We start from the raw sequence: 18,617 nt of genomic DNA, 5'->3' as shown, positions 1-18,617 counted from the left end.
TAATGCCGCTGATCTTCAATCCTGTTAAACAGGGATGAGAGGAGGACTTAACAGGTGCCTTCAGGTGTGACTGTACAAAGTGCTTTTAGGACAGTATAGGTGTAACCGAATTAAATGATGCACATAAAGCACTGAGCAACAGCACTTGGTGCAGAGCAAGCACTAAAATCAAAGAATGTTATTATTTTATTGTCTGGAGGTAAAGAAGCCTTGGCCATATTCCTGGCTCTTCCTGTCCCTTTCTATGTGCCTTGGGTGTACTTCCCTTCCTCTCTTGGGCCATAGGAAGGGAGAGCTGTGGATCCACTTTCTTATTTCTGGTTTTTTGGCTTAGAGCAAACCTGTCCACATATTCCTCACGGGGCTGAAGTGAACCAAATAAAGCACACCGAGGGGCCACTCAACTGGCCACTACAGTGAGAAGAGAAACTGTGACCCCTCAGTGTCTAACGCTTGTCAGCATCAGTAAGGGTCCTTGGTGTGTATTTGTCTTAAAAATGTAAAGTAAGGAAACTCGGTGAGGGCTCCACACTTCTGAACTACTTCTTGGCTCACGAGACTTCTCTTTGCTTTGATTTCCTCGAAGTGAACTGACCCCAGAGTGGGGAGGCGCTGAGAGATTGACCACTGTCCATGGGCCTGTCAGACACAGTCTTCCCTCAGAGAAGGGACTCTACTCCAGTCAGCCCTGAGCTTAGTGATAATGAGGTTTTCTAAAACTGTGAAGTTGGGGGTCAGGCCAGTCCCATGACAAGGCAGCCCTGCAAGAGATTGCTGTCTCCAAGCGGTGATGCCACTTTGAGCTCTCGGTACACCGGTATGCCACATTTTACCAGCTCCAGTTCCACAAGGCATGTCCCAGTGTTCAGCACCCATCCGTCCACTCATCAAGTTTGAGCGCTGCTATCTTCCCATGACTCAGGAAATCCTCACCCGGGCTGTGCCCGCGTGGATGTCACATCCTGCCTGCTGCTTGTGTGAGGCACCGTCTGCCAGAGCAGGAGGCAATGAAGGGTGTGACTCACCAGGATTTTCTGAATTTCTTCATTGTCACACTTCACGTGATATTTGACGATGTCCTGGAAAATGTCCTTCCGATTTTCAAGCTTGTTCATGGATTCATAGGTGTCTGGGTTTAAGACAGACCAGCCCAGGAACTGAGTCAAGGACTGAAAAGAGAGGAAGGGAGAATCAGAGACAGGACTCTCTGGTTTGACTCTAACTGGACCTCCATTTTCTCAGCTGGGAAATGGCTGTGCTAGACTGTGGGCTGGCCGCTTTGCACAGTTGTGAGGGCCAGGTAAACCACCTAGTGTGAGCATGTGACATAAAGCACGGACACAGTGGGAGACTCATTCTTCTGAGCAGTGACTTCACAAGCTGCTCTCTGGGGACAGGTGTAAGTAGGAACTTTTTGGTACTTTCCGTTCAAGTTTGCTATGAACCCAAAACTGCCCTACAATGAGAAATTTAGCAATTGAACTGTTGAGGAAGGGAATATGGATATCACTACAAACCTGACAGCATCAAAGCAGAAGCCAGGAAAGTGGTTGTTGAAGCTCTGTTTGCACTGGGTCAGCCATTCCTCAGGAGACAGGGCAACCGCACACCTGGCCCCACCATGTAGCTCCGGAGGCCAGGCTTGGTGGCAAAAGCCGGCTGAATCTCCATAGCACAAAGCCTCCTGGTGCACGTACCTCCATGAGGGTCTCATCCATCTCATCAAAGGGCTTCCCATCTTTCCGGTTGTAAAACGTGGCCACCCCGACAATTTCTTCCTTCTTGTTTACAATGGGCATGGAGAGGACGTTTTTAATCATCCATCCAGACTCATCCAGGGGCTCTTTCTGTATGTAAGATAAGAGCCAGGGTAGGTTTTCTGAACCTGCTGCCTGCAGGGGCAGGGCACCCCTGATTTGCTGAGATGGGATGCAAGAAGGAGACAGCTTGTTGGATTTTATGTGGGTTTGGTCAGCAACAAATGCCATGAAGCAGTGGCCCTTCTGGTTGAAGTTCCTTGAGCCAAAGAGCCATAGTGTGTCCATCCCTAGGGTGTCAGGGTGCCTGTGTCCCAGGTAGCAGGCTTCATGCTGTAGATAGCACCCTGGACAGAGTCAGCCTACAGAGGTAGTGCCTGCCTTTCCCATTCAGGAGGTGGCTGCAGGGTAATACAGGTATTTCTCATAACTTTGAATTCATCAACCACCTGTACTTCTGCCTCAGGACTTAAACTTCCATGTCATGTTTGGTATGTCCTTTGATCTCTTCTGGCCTAAATTTTCTCATCAACTGATACTCCTGGTCACCTACAAGATGGCTTGTTGAGTCATTTCCCATCTGTCTGAGCCTCACTTTCATCGTTTAGAACATGGAGATAACTTGATTAATTCTAATCTCCTTTTCCATTGAGTCTTCAAACACACACTATATGGAAGAAACTTTTTTTAGGAGTTGGGGAAGCCAGGGCAAATGAGGCAGAGATCTTGTCCTTAGGTTGTCTAAAATCTGCAAGATAAACCAGCAGTGACACTGCCCTAGGGGAAGCTCTCCAAGAAAGATGAGCCTCCAGCTTCTAAAAGTCAAAGATTCTTAAGATCATGAGATGATTATTTTTGCTTTAGTAGTAGAAAGTGCCAGACACCTCTGTCTTAGCACCTGGTGGGAGAGTGTCCCCACAGGGGTCCAGAATGTGGTCCGGAGAGCAGCAGGCATCACTGAGCCTCAACCCAGTCTTCCTGCAGCTATCTCCCCAGCCTCCAGACCTCTCTCCCTTCTGAGTACTGCAATGGAGAGGCAGACTGGGTGGAAGGCAGAGCTGCCTTCCAGCCTCTGCCACAGACACAGACCTCAAGGCAGTCTGCACTTTTGAAACACTCACTCCAATGTTTTGTTGGAGAATGAGTTGGAGAGGGAGACTAAAATCCAAAGCAGTGATCAAATTTGCTTTATAGTAGGATTAAACTACAGTCAGTGGGATGGCATTGTTCAAAACCAGTATGAAGTTATGCTTAGGAACTTAAATTTGGCCAAAAGTGTTTCCATACTCTTTTTTTCCTTAAATATGTATTTATTTTTATTGGAAAGACAAATCAGATTTACAGAGAGGAGGAGAGACAGAAGGAACTTCTATCTACTGGTTTACTATCCAAGAAGCTCCTGGCTCCTGGCTTTGGGTCGGCTCAGCTCCAGCTGTTGCAGCCACTTGGGGAGTGAATCAGCAGACAGAAGATTTTATCTCCTCTCTGTAAATCTGACTTTCCAATAAAAATAAATATACCTTTTAAAAAAAGACCCTTGGGGTGATTTGGTTGTGTATTACATCAGCCCTCTGCCTATGGTGCCTATATCCCATGTGGGTGCCAATTTGATTCATGGCTGCTCTACTTCCCATCCATCTCCCTGCTAAGGACCTGGGAAAGCAGCAGAGGGTAGCTCAAAGCCTTGGGCCCTTGTACCCACGTGGCAAACCTGGAAGAAGCTCTTGGCTCCTGGCTTCAGAACAGCCTGCTCTGGCCATTGCAACCATGTGGGGAGTGAATCAATGGATGGAAGATCACACTGTTTCTCTGTTTCTTCTTTTCTCTCATTTATTCTGACTATCAAGTAAAATAAACAAACAAAGCTTATGTTTTGTGGAGAGGAATTTGTCCAGAACAGAGGTAAGGATAATAAAACGCAGAGTAAGGAAAAGATGGAACAAGAACCCATCAGGACCTGACCTCCTCACAGTCACCTGGTCGCACGCTGCCTCAGTCTCTTGGCGTCCGCGTCCCTCCACATAGTCCTCTTGTCACCTGCCACCTCAGTCTGTTGCTCACACTTGTTAGCCTGCTCTGCTTCCTTTCAGTGCTCATCTGTCTTCTGTGGTCTTCTGTCCCCTCCCGTGGCCCAGCTTACTTTCCTCATGTAGCCTGATTCCTCTCAGGCTAAGTCAGGTTTCTTGGGTCCCCTACCCTTCTCCTGGCCCCCACATTCTTGTGTGTCTGTCTCTCCTTGTGATGCTGAGACCCAGGGAGATTAAGACCATGCTAATCTGGACCACCGCTGTAACCAGTGTAGCACTATGCCAAAGCTTGGCACAGAGTATATCTCCCATAATCATTGGTTAAAATAGTCACCGGTACTGAAACACTATAAGCAAGAGTCCATGAAAACCCTGAGGAGAAAGGAATGATATTCAGCCAAGGGATCAGAATGAAGCTTCACAGCAGTGGCAGCATTTGAAGGTGTAACTGAGGAGCAGAGGTAATCGGGATGATTTCAGAGAGAACAGTAGAAGCCAAGGTCCTGGGGCTGGAAAGCAAAGCATGTGGATGCTAAAACCAAAGGGGATCTTAAAATCACCCATTTAGCTGCTTCCCCATTCCCATCGGAAGATGGCTATTTCTACTCAGATTTATACTTAGACTGGTTTTCTAGTGGAGTAGGTGGAATCTAATGAATTCTAGAGCTCAAGAGAGCGAGAACAAACTTTACCTCTATGACAGCAACTAAAACATGACTTACCTGAAATGCAAAGAAGTCCTCTGCTGGTGCATTCATGATGTTACAGATCTGAAAGCCATGAAGGGGAATAATGAGTTGTGTTCAGAGCTGATAGAACACCCAGCAAGGCTCTGTGTGCCATTTCTAGAAATACCATGTCCTTGCCCTGGGCATCACATTCTCGCCGTGGGGTAGACACACTAGCATTGACTTACTAATTGACAATACTGAAGGGGAGAATAACCAAATACTTAAAAACCTTGCTTCTTCCTGTTTGCCCTGCTCCTGGATTCATCCCAAGTTCTGAAAATGTCAGAAGTAATGGCTGTGACAATATGCCATTTTCTTGTTCTTCTTTGATGGCAATTTAGGGCATGTTCATGCTTTTAAAATTCTGATCTGTGGGATCACATCCAACAAGATAGCTGGGATGGCAGAGGTCTAGGGGAACCTTCTCCAGGAAGGAGAAGGCAGAGGGCCCCCCACCCAGAATGCACTTTTGCCCCCAGTGACTTCTTGGACGTGATTTTGTGCTTTCCTGATAAACACTGGTGCTCTTGTTGATAATTTAGCCAAGAATAAAGCAATATCCTAAATCAGAATAGCTTTGTTAAGTTTCCTGGAACTCCTGGCCCATATAAGAAATGTAAATCACTAACCAATTAAATCTTGTGACAGAATCCTGAGTTTGAACTATTTCGATTCATCCTAGTGACACAACATAAGTTTGAACTAGTGTAATTAAACCTTGGGACAGTAACTAATGTTTTGCTAAAGTTGAACCTGTTTAAACTAAGTTTAAACTGTTGCTCTGTTGAATGTATAAGAACTAAAACCTGGAAATAAATTTCATCAGTCTCCGCCATCCTTTGGTCACTTTCCTCCTGGTTTCCCACAAGGAAACTTGCAAGGTTGACAGAGGTTGATACTTACCAGTAATGCTACTCTAAACATCATTGACCCAATTACATTTAGGTTCCATTGTGTTTTAACAGAAGGGATTTTTATATGGCTATAAACTCCAATGTAGAATAAGAAATGTAAAGTGGTATAGATCTGGTTTTATATTGACAGGTTCCTCTTCTGAAAATTGGACCAGTTCTCTCTACTACACAAGGAGCAGATGGTGCTTAGATGATCCCCCTAGAGACCAGCCCAAGGCACCACTGGGTACACCTGTACTATGTGTGGACAGCTGAGAGGCCACCTGCACTACTGCCCAGTCTGCACTCCTCTTACAGTGCCAGGGCCTGACCAAGTTTTTCTGGTCATCCATTGAGAACAGGTGTTTCCTTTTCATTCTCAAAAAGAAGTCCCATAGGCTTGCAGCAGCCCTCCCTGTCCCCACAGTGATGGCCCATCAGGCTCCAGATGGTGAGCTGTCCCTGCCCCTGTCCAAGGCTGCCCCAGTCCCTGCAATGTCCTTCTGTCCTGTGATTGGCCCAGTTGTCATCAATCAGTCCTGATTTCCACTCTCCCTGACAACTGCTCCCCCGTCTCCGCCCTCTGCCCAGCCTGTAAATGGGATCCTCCCTTCCTGCCACATGATCTCTATAGCAGCCATCCAGACTGGCATCCCCTGCTGCTTTTCTCTCACTTTCTCGACCTTCTCATTGGCCATTCACTCCTCAGTGGACCACGAGGCAGCTTTGGCCTTTTTCTGGACAGTAGGTCTGTTTCATCAGGACCACTGCTTTAGTTTGGATATGAGCATGGGTGGCCCTCTGCAGCCCAAGTGAAGGTGGAACCTTCAGGAGGTCAGGTCTAGCAGGAGGTCTTTGTGACTGTGGGGTGTGAACTCAGGGGCTAGCTCTCACAGAAGGGTTGCTTATCAAAGATAAGGGAAGCTTAGTGTGTGTGTATGTGTGTGTTTCTCTCTCTCCCCACGCGGGCCTTCCTTTGCAAAGCTCCATCATCACCATCTGCTACCCTCATCAGAAGCCAAACCCACGGGGACAGCCAGTCCTCGACTTGAATACTATCAGCTAACTCAATATTTTCTCTTTATGGAGTGTTCCCTAAGGCATGTTATTGTGGTGGTCACAAGTCAACAGGACCGCTGATGCTCTCTGAATTGCCAAACCCAAGGAGAATGTTCAGTGCTTGTATCACCAGATCACTTGGGGCTCCCTCCATGTTGGAATGTTCTGCTTCCTCGGTTTCCATTACCCTGACCTCTCCTGGGTCTCCAGACTTCACCTCTGAATGCTCCTGTCTCTCCTTCAAACACTCCTCTTGCTCTGCCCACTCTGTATGGGCTGATATTCTCTGGTGTTGCACCCTGGCCTCACTGCCCCTGCATCTGCACACGTGGTTTCACATGCCATCTGGTCCCAATAGTTTCCAGATCTCCATCTCCATCCCTCACCTCTCTGCAGCATTAGAATCTTATCCTCCTTTGTCTCCCAGACATGTGCCCCTAAAAAATGTCTGCATCATACCTGGTCTGATACGGACCTCACCCTCTTACCTGCAGACCATATGCCAGCACTGCTCAGCCACTCCAGAAGCCTACTGTGAACTTTGACCCCTCTCTTCCTCGCTCTCCATTTATGATCACTCATGAGGCCTTACCAGTTTTATCTTCTCTGTATTAGATCTAATACATTATCTGCTCTCCATTTAACTTCCATGGAAGTTGCCATGAGTATTAAGACTGTTTTTATTTAGTGAGTTACTTAGTGTAAGTGCTCAGTGGCTGTGAGCAATAATGTTCGTGTTCTATATTTATTTGTTTGAAAGGCAAAGATACAGAAGTATGGACACACACACACACACACACACACAGCAAGACAGCTGTATATCCCAGCTGCTGGTTCCCTCCCAAACAGCTGCAACAACTAGGGCTAAGCCAGGGCTTGAAGCCAGGATCCAGGAACTGAATCCAGGTCTCCCACATGGGTGGCAGAAACCCAATTACCTGCGTTATCACCACTGCCAGAGTACATATTAGTTGGAAGCTGAAAACAGGAGCCAAGTGTAAACTCAGGTGCCGCACTACGAAACATTGGAGTCTTAACAAGAGTTTTCATAGCCAAGCTGAACTCTGGCCCCAGTGAATATTTTCTCTGTGCACCTGCCTTTGTTGAGATTATTATCACTTCATTCTTGGAGCATGTGCTACTGATTTATCTGCCTCTGTGAAGTTGCCAGACTTATCTTTGTAAAATGAAACTTGAGGGCCTGGCATGGTAGCCTAGTGGCTACAGTCCTTTTCTTGCGTCCACCAGGATCCTGTATGGGATCTGGTTTGTATCCCGGCTGCTCTGCTTCCCATCCAGTTCCTTGCTTGTGGCCTGGAAAAGCAGTAGAGGATGGCCCAAAGCTTTGGGAACCGGCACCCATGTGGGAGACCCAGAGGAAGCTCCTGGCTCCTGGCTTTGGATTGGCTCATTTCTGGCCAGTGCAGTCACTTGGGGAGTGAACCAACAGATGAAAGATCTTTCTCTCTGTTCTCTCTGTAAATCTGTCTTTGCAATAAAGAAATACACCTCAGCCAAGGCCAGTGCACTCTAAGAACTAAAGGCTGACTCAAATGCTCCAGACTTTGTATTCTCATAATATACCATATATTTCTTTATCATGACCTCACAGGTACACCTGTTAGTAAAGATATCTGCTCCACTGATGATGGATCACAGAACAGAGATTAGGCCCGATTCTTCTGCCTTTGCATCTCCAAGGAACATCACATGTAGAATAGATTCAGGGCATCAGAACCCTATGATACAGAGCCTAGTGTGATAGCCTATTGGCTAAATCCTCACCTTGTATGCACCAGGATCCTGTCTGGGCATTGGTTCATATCCGGGCTGCTCCACTTCCCAACCAACTCCCTGCTTGTGGCCTGGGAGAGCAGTCGAGGACAGCTCAAAGCCTTGAGACCCTGCACCTGTGTGGGAGACCCTGGAAAGGCCCATTTCTGACCTCAGATTGGCTCAGCTCAGCTCTGACCAATACAACCACTTGGGAAGTGAACTAGTGGATAGATCCTTCTCTGTCTCACCTTCTCTATATATACCTACCTTTCCAATAAAATAAATAAATCTTAAAAAAAAAAAAAAAGAACCCTGCAATATGGACAGCTTTACAAGGAGTGTGCCTGGGGAAGGATACAGCGTGACTAGGCTCGAACATAGGGGATGTTCAGCTAGCAGATACAGCCCTCCTCGCAGGCACAGGGATGCTGTCACTCCACCCATCACCTTGTAGAGTTGGTGGGGAGGGAGGGGGACAGGGGGATGCACAGGGCAGGGAGTGGATTGGAGCTCCGCTGAATGTGGCATGACTGGAAATGCAGCAGGGATGTGAGGTTGGGACTTCATCTCGGAGGACGAGTCCCACAGACTAGCCAGTTGTGACTTTGTCCCTGACACACACTCGTAAGCCTCTATAGTTGTCAGAGAGAGAGAGAGAGAGAGAGAGAGAGAGAGAGCACCTTTCCATCTGAGATCTCTGAGCCTTTAGCATTTTCTCCAACACCACTTCCTGATCATTGCTTTGGCTAATTATCAAATGAGTTGAGAAATGAGAGACCCAGACTCTTAGAGACTTAAACTTTGCATCATTTTCTCACTCGCAAATCTGAAATCCTTTAGCTCTTCTCTCTGACTCAAAACTCCCCCTTCCAAGTCATTTTACTTACCAGGCCATTTTGAGCCACGTAGGTGGGGAGACCACTTACTAAAGCCCAGTGGTCAGGAGGTGGGTTCCTGTAAAAACCAGACAGAGGGCATGACTTTCAAAGCAGAGACTGTTGGGCTAAAACCTTGAATGTGGGTCTGCTGTCCCCCTACTCTCTGGTGGTCTTCTGCACTTATTTGTGTTCATTACACCTGACCAAACCCAAAAGGTTAGTAGCTACCTCAGTATCCTCATTTAGACATCCAGACAGGGTGATGAATAGACCCTTTTAGGGGCTGCCTGCAAAGTTTAACTATCCAAAGGGAGAGAGACAGCATTCACTCCAGAGGTTGTTATTGGCTGCAGGGCAAAATCAGAAGCAGCCACTTCCGCCAGGAATTTGGCAGCTTCATACTGTGAAAGGAGTGGCAAACTCCATGCCCCAAGCACTCGAAGTGCTGTTTGTAGTTATTGACCCCCACCACAGTGTACTGTGGCTTAGGCTGTTTCAGTCATGTGCCACACAGCATTCTGGTCAACAGCAGACCACACAGTTTCACAAGATGATACCACCCAGTGACATTGTAGCCTTCTGTGTTGTAGGCATGTTGACAAAACCGCTTAGTGATGCATCTCTTATGTATCCCTGTTGTAAGCCAAGGGTGGCTGATTACTTCTTGCTTCTTCATGGAGAGGACAAACCCACAAATAGTAACACGCATGAAACTATCATCAATCCTTAGACTGTGAACATTTATGAAACTACATGCACACCAGGAATAGCAATGTCAACACGTGCCTTCCCAGTCATAGCCTCGTCTCTAACTGCCAAGGTAACCATTATGCTAATATAAGAATTGTGCTTTTCCATAGAATTTTACCATCTAAGTATGTTTTCCTGAATCCCCTTGTTTAATTTTACCTCTTGTTAATCTAACCTAGATAGAATGATACAATCACTTTAGCTTTATTTTCATGTTGCTCTAATTTTCTCACTGTGTAGAATTAGTTTTCTCCTGTATTTCTGGAGCACAGTTTCTCCATTGAAATGTTCATGGGGGCTGCTGTTTGTCCTAGTGGGCAAGATGACCACCTGCTATGACAGGGTCCCAGAGTCTGACTCTTGGTGCCATCCCTGTCTCCAGCCTGGGACATTGCAAAGCAGCGGTGATGACTCAAGTTGGGATCCTGCCACTCCCGTGAAGGACCTGGACTGTATTCTGGCTCCCAGCTCTGGCCTTGGCCCAAACTGGCTGTTGCTGGCATCTGGGGTGTGAAATGGGTGTAATCTCTCTCTCTCTCTCTGCCTCTCAAATATGTAAATAAAAGATCTTTAAGAGGTGAATGCAAATCTCCTCTCAGTTTGGACCTAATGTAGACAGTGTTGTCGTGATCACTCTGGCACCCATGTGTAGGAAGAGAAATACTGGGTCATCAGATGTGCACTCATCTCTTCAGCTCTGATAAAGCCACTCTGTCTCCTAAAAGGTGATTGCACAAATGGGTACATGCCCAGTTGTGCTGTTACCTTCCTTTGCCGCATATCTCAGCCAGTGTTTATTATTTATAGCCCTTCTGCTAGGGACTGAAGGCCTCTCCTCCAGTGTTTCTTCTGCTTGTCCCTGAAACATGACTACAGTGCAGCCCCCGTACATATATTGTTCATGTACATTGTTCTATTGTGAAGTTCTACTTCTTTCTTTTATTTCTTACTTGTTTATAGGAGTTCTTTACATATTCTTGCTATGAGCCTTTTATCCATTATTTGGGCCGCAATTATCTTCTCCATACCCTGAGTTTGCCTTTTTCACTCTGTATGGTAGCCAGTCTCCTAGCTGGCCTTTAGCGGCTTTCCCCTTCCTGTGTTTTGCTTTCACATAGTCCCCTCCGATGACAGAAGGCTTCTTTCTGGGACCAATAGAATATGGTGGAAATGAGCATGTCATTTTTGAGATTAGATCAGGAAAGACATTGTGGCCTTTTTGTGCTTGCTCTGGGGAAGCCACCATGCTGTGAGGTGACTCAGGTGGCCCTTTGCAGAGGCCCCTTGGAAGGGAATGAAGCCTCCTGTCCCACCGCCAGCACTAGTGAGCTCTACGGACAGCAGACTAATGGCACGACTAATGGCAACCTCATGACTATCCCAAGCTCAGACCACCCAGTCTAGCCACCCCTGAATCTCTGAGCCACAGAATGATATGTAATCAGGACAGAATAAATTGCTACTGATGATTTTAGCCACTATAGTTTTTGAAACAACATTTTGTGTTAAAATACATAAACACATTTTTAGAAGGAATTTTTCCATTTAAATAAAAGCTCATATTCTTAATGTGGTCTAATGTATCTTTCTGTTTATTATTGATGTGTTTGTTTTTCTATCCCTAAATCATACAGCTATGCTTTTAGGTTGCTTTCTAAAAGATTTATAATTTTTTATTTTGTATTTAGACCTAGAACTTATAGTTATGTATTTATTTTTGAGGAAGCATTTTTTTTCCCATATAGGGACCTGTTTCCACAAACAGAACTTGTTGAATAAGACCATTCTTTCCCTAACTGCTTGGCAACAGCATTTTTCTTGCACAGCAGTCGTATAAATGTGGGTATTTGGGGATCTTTTTGTTCTGTCGTATGAATGGCTTGGCATGCTGCACCACAATCCCTGCACCATAACTGCCTTTAAAAATTTTCCTTTGGGGCCTGGCACAATAGCATAGTGGTTAGGGTCCTCGCCTTGCACGAGCCGGGATCCCATATGATCGCTGGTTCTAATCCCAGCGTCCCTGCTTCCCATCCAGCTCCCTGCTTGTGGCCTGGGAAAGCAGTCGAGGACGGCCCAAAGCCTTGGGACCCTGCACCCGTGTGGGAGACCCAGAAGAGCTCCTGGCTCCTGGCTTCAGATTGGCTCAGCTCCAGCTGTTGCAGTCACTTGAGGAGTGACCCATTGGACGGAAGATCTTCCTCTCTGTCTCTCTCTGTATATCTGCCTTTCCAATAAAAAGAAATATTTAAATTTTCTTTTGGTTTATGTTTCTGCTTGTTTGTTTCTCATGTCTTAAGATGATGAAATGAATCATTTTGTCCCACTGCCCAGTCTATTACTCCAAAGTTTGGCCAAAACACTAGAGGGAGGTAAAAGTTAAGTCAGGTGCTCATTTCTGGGCCTGTTGCTTGAAGCTGGCTGTGGTCCTGGTCTGAAGGCTCCTGTTTTCCCCAGGGTGACCTGCTCTCCAGGACTCTGCCCTCGGGGGGTCTGGGAATCACCCCCTGGCATCTTCACCCTCTCTTAGGGTTTCCTTTCACTCCACTCACATCTTTGTAATTTACCTCCGTGTAAGCCAACTCTGAATTCTCCTCATTTGAGTGTGACACTCATTTTCTGTTGAAATCCTGACTGATACCAACATGTATGTAGTAGTGCATTGTCTTTTTCAGTCCTTATTCTTGGCTGGTTGTGGATTTAAGGCTGTAAATTTCACCTTAATCAGGATTTCATTTATATCTGGTAGGCTTTGATAATATTTTCATTTCTTTTCAGCTCAGAGTATTTTCTAAATCTTATTAATTCTCTTGCTCATGGACTATTTGGTAGTGTGTCCCCTCTCCCTTTTTTCCCCAAAGAAAAAAAATCATAATTTATGTTTAGTTTTTGCTTACTGGCTTCTTCCATATTCTTATTGGGACCAGAGGAAATTTGTGTATGAATTCAATCTTTCAAAATCATTTAGGCTTGTGTTGTGACCTAGTATCTGACCAATTATTACAAATGTTGTTACAAATTATTATAAATGTTACAAATGATATGCTTGAAAAATGGAATGTTCTCTAGTTTGTGGGGTTAGGGAGCAGTGTTATCTATTTGGCTATGTTAATTATGTTATTCATTCTACATTGGATTTATTTTAAACTGTTGCTTCTATCAGTGAGTATGAGCTATATTTCTATCAGTTCTTTCATTATACTTTCTGAGGTCATGTTAGGAGGTGTGTGCAGGCTTAGGATTTTGATACCTTCCTGTAATATGAATTAAGGTAGAGTGACCCCTTTATCATTAAGAAGTGACTATCTTTATCTCTCCTAATCCTCTTTGATACAACATCTATTTCTGCCTCGGCTTAATGCAGTTAAACTGTTTTCTTTTGATTGACAAGTTCATGATGTAACTTTTACAGTCTTTCACTTGCCCTCTCTATACTCTTATCTTTCGAATGAGTCATCCATAAACAGAATGTATATTTCATCATATGTAGGAAGTAATCATTTTTGATGGACCGTTTTGGTATGATTGAGAAAGTAGACTGCTGTCAGTTTATCTGTAATGCAGTGCTTTTAAAATCACTTTTAATTTTTACTTTATTCATACCATCACACTTTTAGCACTTGCTTACAGATTATTATCATGTATTGCCCTTTCTCCTGTCTTTTTGTGCCACTTCAGACAACTTTTTTGTTTCATTGTTGCATCATTGCACAATCTCTGTAAGTGACTTTATGCGGCAGTTAAATTCAATGTGGGTAGCAGCCAGCAATGGTTGCTCAACATTATTAACTGAAGTTACAACATAGATGATTATGATCAAGTCCATACTTAGGCAAACAAGGACAACTACATCACAACTGCCTTGTGGCTGATAGCTGTTGTACAATATCATGGATTCCATTTAAGAAATGTCCGAAACCAGAAAACTCCACATCTTAGAATCAACAAAATGTAATAGAACTCCTTCTTTTTTTTTTTTTTTAATCTTTTTTTTTTAAAGATTTATTTATTTTTATTTTTATTTTTATTTTTATTTTTTTTATTATTTAACTTCATTAATTACATTGTATTATGTGACACAGTTACATAGAATAGAACTCCTTCTTATCCATTCTGGCAATCTTTGCCATTTAAGTAGAACATCTCATTGATTTATAATTAAAGAAACTATTGATGTATTTGGAGTTGAATATCTTAATGTGTACCTTGTATTTTCCCTTATCTTCTTTGTGTTAATTTTTATTTCTTAAATTTATTTGTTTTTTACTTAAAAGAGAGAATGCGAAAGACGCAGAGAAATCTGCTTCATTTCCCAGATGATTCCCACAGCTGGGACTTGTGCTGGCTAAAGTCTGGAGCCTGGAATTCAATCCAAGCTTCCTCCATGGCAGGCAGGGACCCAAGTACTTGAGCCATAACCTGGTATTTCCAAGAATGCACAATAACAGGGATCCAGAATCAGAAGCAGAACCAGGACTTGAACCCAGGTCCCATAATAAGGGGTATGGGCCTCAAGTGAGATGCTCCAAATGCCTGCCTCTGCTCTGTTCTTTCTAAGATTTTGTTTTGTCTTCCTTGGGCCTGATTAGTCATTTGTTAACCATTTAATTTTCCTCCTCTGTGCTGTGCTAATAAGATTGTGAAGCCAAGTAGTGTGAACAGCCATCGTCAACTGACAGTTGGTGGGTGTGGTTGGGAATAGAATGTGTGGATTGTAATCAGGCAGTGCCCCAAAATGATGGCTGTCATGTCAGAGTGGACTGACCCCTTTATCATGAGGAAATGCCTAGTTTTATTTCTATTACTGCTTTTTGGTATGCTGTGACTACCTTTAAGGAAGCCCTTCCTTCTGGGCCCAAGGTCAGATTGTACTTTCCAACTACTGGAAGTAAACCTTGGCCAAGTGATTGGCTTTGGACAATGAAACTGAGAGTAAGTGATGCGTGTTATCTCCAGATGGACTGCTTTTAAGAGCCATTGTGTGTTCTCTCTTCTCCCTGGCGAGGTTTGCCAATCTTGCAAGGTTCAAAAGGATGACTGCTTTATCAAGGTGTCACTCTCAGTAGATGCTGTATCAAAAAGTACTGCCTGACTACAATCCACACATGCTGTCCCTAGCCACACCCACCAACTGTCCGTTGACACTTAGTGAAGTGGTAAAGTAACTGTTGGTTGTTCATGCTGCTAAGGCTTCAAGATCTTGTTAGTACAGCACAACCCTAGCCTGTCCTGGCTGGTTCAGCAGTTTGCATTATAAACAGTGTGGCCATAACAACAAACTGCACAATAGGGGACATAAATTAAGGACTGGTTGGAAAGCAGCAAGGTGAATGTTGTCCAAGGCTAGTAGAATGTGATACTTGACAGGTAAGGATCAGACCATGACCATGATCAAGACAAGGTAAAGGAATGTCAACAAATCCAGCCCTAGAAACAGAGGCTAGAACAATTGAAGAGTAGGCATTGGTTCAAAGGGAGAGAGAGAGAGAGAGAGAGAGAGAGAGAGAGAGAGAGAACGAGAGAGAACAAAGAGGAAGCTGGAAAAGAATTCAAGAATCTGTCCTTACACAAGCAGGAATGCAAGGAAACAGAGAGCACCCAGAAACCTAGACTTAGGACAACTTTTCATATTCAACCAATGAAAGGGAAACCTGAGAACCTGTTTTCTTAAGTGACAGAGGTGTCTTCATGTTGGGTCTCATGACCAGGGTGGAGTCAGTGTCACTGTCCCGCTCACCCTGTGAGGAGTAACGTGGCCCACAGTGGATCCCTCCCACTGCAGGAATGAGCTCTGGGAATACAACAGGTGTCTGTTCCTGTCCCCATCCTACCTTCCCCCTGACCCACAAGCCAGGCTGTGGCCTCCAGGAGTCTGCCGTTAAGTGGAAAGAGAGCCAGGTCAAATGGAGCTGCCACGTAGTTTATCTGATACATCCAATACATTGAAGGCAGCAGCGCTTTTAAGAATTCCCCCAACCTCTGCCTCGCCCCGCCCCTGGCCAAAAAAAGAACTCATCCTAGAGTATAGTAAGGTGGTGGACCACTATTCAGATCTTCAAATGGTTCTTGAATTCCAGCCAGCTGTAAATAAATTCAAGAGAGTTCCTCCCTTTTCTTTTCATTGTCCACACTGAAAGAGGATACTAGGATAAGCTGTCCTTGCGGGTGAAGTTACTTTCTTTGCCGGTTTCCTGCTTTTGCTTTGTCTCCTTCATAGTTCCCTCATTTGGTGCCCAAGTCTCATTCTATAGATGTGAAACTGAGGCCCAGGCAGGCTACTTATCAACACAGGGCCTAGGGCTGAAGCTTAGAGCACCTGACACTCTTCCAGGCCTACAGCTCTGAGTCTTCCCTTTGGGGATTCTTGCTGTCCCCGTGTGAAGCTCTTTCATTCCACACTGCTCCTTCTGCCTCTCACCGAGGGTAGTATCAACTCTATTGGGATTGGTCAGTGCTGCTCTTGGAATGAGTGTTTTGTGCACGTAATAACACATCAGCAATTCAGCATATTTTGAGATGACACTTACGGGATCACTTTGATATCTTCTTTGCCATGCAAGATATAGTCAATGACCTTGTAGAAATTGATCTCCTGACAAAAGAAAAAAAAAAAACAAAACAAAAAACGGTATGTCAGAAGTAACAAAACCACAACAGAGGTGTTGCCCTGAAACAGTTCTGCTTCCCCATTGTCATCTGCTAGAATCCATAGTGAGAGTGGAAAAGAACTGGAGTCTTCCGCCTATTTAGAATCAGGGTCAGCGGTCAGCCCCCATGCAGGACACTGTCCATAGTCATGGTCCTCTTTCTCCTCCAAGTCTACAACTCAGCTGCTCTCTGTGTTGGGTCACTGCTTCCAGGCTTACCTCCCCAGCCCTGCTTCATCATTCCAAATGAGCTTTCTATATTGCCTTAGTCTCTTAGCACCACTCAAACTCTCATTTTCTTACAGTTGATCTCTCCAGTTGCATTGGGATGTTGGCAAGTGGCTTCTTTCCTGAACTCTCCAGGGAAAATTCTGCTACCCTTTGTGGTCCTCTTTACTCCCCAGAATTTGGGCAAGATAGCAACTATATTTCAAAGTGGAATCTGAGCAGTAGAAAGAGGAAAGGACTCAAGCACAATAAGACAACTCCAAAGCCAGAACATGGGCCCTTGGCACACAAGGTTAATAGTTTCAGATCATGTCACAGCGTCTGTGGCACTATTGCCTAAAACAGGGCTGCTCGAAGAAGGGTCTCTGAGCTGGTGATAGTCTGTAACCTTGTCATAGTGAATGAGAAACAGAAAGAATCACCAACTCAAAACTTTTTAAAAGCTGAGTTAGGTTAGGTCTGCTGAATCTCATTTAGAAAAAAAAAAAGGAACTTAAATGTTGTCTGTCTTTATATAATTAATTTTTCTACAACTGTACTTTTGTCATATACTGAAAAGTGCCAGTCTGAAATGGCTTGGAAGCTTTTTAAAAAACAAACAAAACCAGGGGTGGGGAGAATCCAAGTACCTATGAAACTGTGTTACATAATACAATGTAATTAATGAATTAAAAATAATAAAAAAAAGTAAAAAAAAAAAAACACAAAACAAAAAAACAAACAAGCAAACAAAACCCCCAACCCTTTCTTTCTTTAAGTTGAATTTTATTGGTATTATTATTTACGTAGTTGAGAAAGAAGTATGCCCATCTGGGCTACTGATTAGGATGAGGAGGGCAGAGGAAGGTAGGTGGGACGAATGTTTCCAACTTTTTCTTCTTTTGCTCTTATATCTGTTAGAGTTGGGAGGGGGAAGGGCTGCTTTTTGCTGTCAAATTATATTAGCCACTGGGGATGGGGGACGGACATCTTGATGTCACCTTAGAAACCCCGATGTGACAACTCTTCCTTTCCTGCAGGTATTTTGAGAGGTGCTGCCCAGATACCTGGGCACCATCCAGTGCCTCCTGACTCAGAAACTCCAGAGAGGCACTCCTGAGAGTTAGGGAGGTCTGAAAGCCCACCCCGCAGTCAGACACCCCGGCCTCCTGTAGACACCCCCTGCTTCTCAGAGCCCTGAGCCTTTGGCAGCTATAGCAACCCCACACTTCAGGAGGAAGCTCTGGTTAAAGGTAGAGCAGGAGCCAGAACTGCATAGCTGGTGGCTGAGGCTGCCCCCCACCACAAGCCCTGGGGAGCGCAACCTCTAGAACAGGAAACATCAGAGGGGGAGGCAAGATGAATGGAAGAAAGCCAAGACTAGCTCAGAGTTAAAAAAAGACTCCTTGTTATAGTCTTGGTTTGATTATGTGTGTGCTCTGGGCTTCAGCTTCTCCTGACATACAGTGAGCCCCTGTGGGCATGTGTGTCCCCAGACAAAGCCTGGCACCTAACTGTGTAAAGCTGCCCTAAGAGATGCAGAGTGGGTACAGAGACCCAGCTTCTCTCTTAGTCATTGCCTTTCCTGTTCTCTGTCTCTCTCATCAACTCCAGGTCAAGGCGGCTACTGTAGCCCTCTATGTTTTTTTTTTTAAGGTTTATTTTATTTTTATTACAAAGTCAGATATACAGAGAGGAGGAGAGACAGAGAAGATCTTCCATCTGATGATTCACTCCCAAGTGGCTGCAACAGCTGGAGCGCAGCTGATCCGAACTTCCTCCAGGTCTCCCACATGGGTGCAGGATCCCAAGGCTTTGGGCCATCCTTGACTGCTTTCCCAGGTCACAAGCAGGGAGCTGGATGGGAAGTGGAGCTGCCGGGATTAGAGCCA

General features: G+C 44.9%; 1 protein-coding gene across 1 annotated transcript in view; it reads right to left on the bottom strand.

The window, feature by feature from the left end:
- Positions 1 to 18,617, bottom strand: part of PDE6A (phosphodiesterase 6A) — a 60,532-nt gene that overhangs the window by 19,768 nt on the left and 22,147 nt on the right. The window contains exons 6-10 of the mRNA XM_004587543.2: positions 16,399 to 16,463; positions 9,131 to 9,197; positions 4,507 to 4,554; positions 1,698 to 1,847; positions 1,026 to 1,169 (exon numbers count right to left, since the gene is read on the bottom strand). Coding sequence (XP_004587600.2) covers positions 1,026 to 1,169; positions 1,698 to 1,847; positions 4,507 to 4,554; positions 9,131 to 9,197; positions 16,399 to 16,463 — 474 coding nt within the window. The remainder of the gene's footprint in view (positions 1 to 1,025; positions 1,170 to 1,697; positions 1,848 to 4,506; positions 4,555 to 9,130; positions 9,198 to 16,398; positions 16,464 to 18,617) is intronic.

The sequence above is a fragment of the Ochotona princeps genome, chromosome 19 (assembly GCF_030435755.1).
Source record: "Ochotona princeps isolate mOchPri1 chromosome 19, mOchPri1.hap1, whole genome shotgun sequence".
NCBI classification, from domain to species: domain Eukaryota; kingdom Metazoa; phylum Chordata; class Mammalia; order Lagomorpha; family Ochotonidae; genus Ochotona; species Ochotona princeps.
The sequence above is the reverse complement of the archived record's forward strand: the minus strand, read 5'-3'. Positions and strand labels throughout refer to the sequence as shown.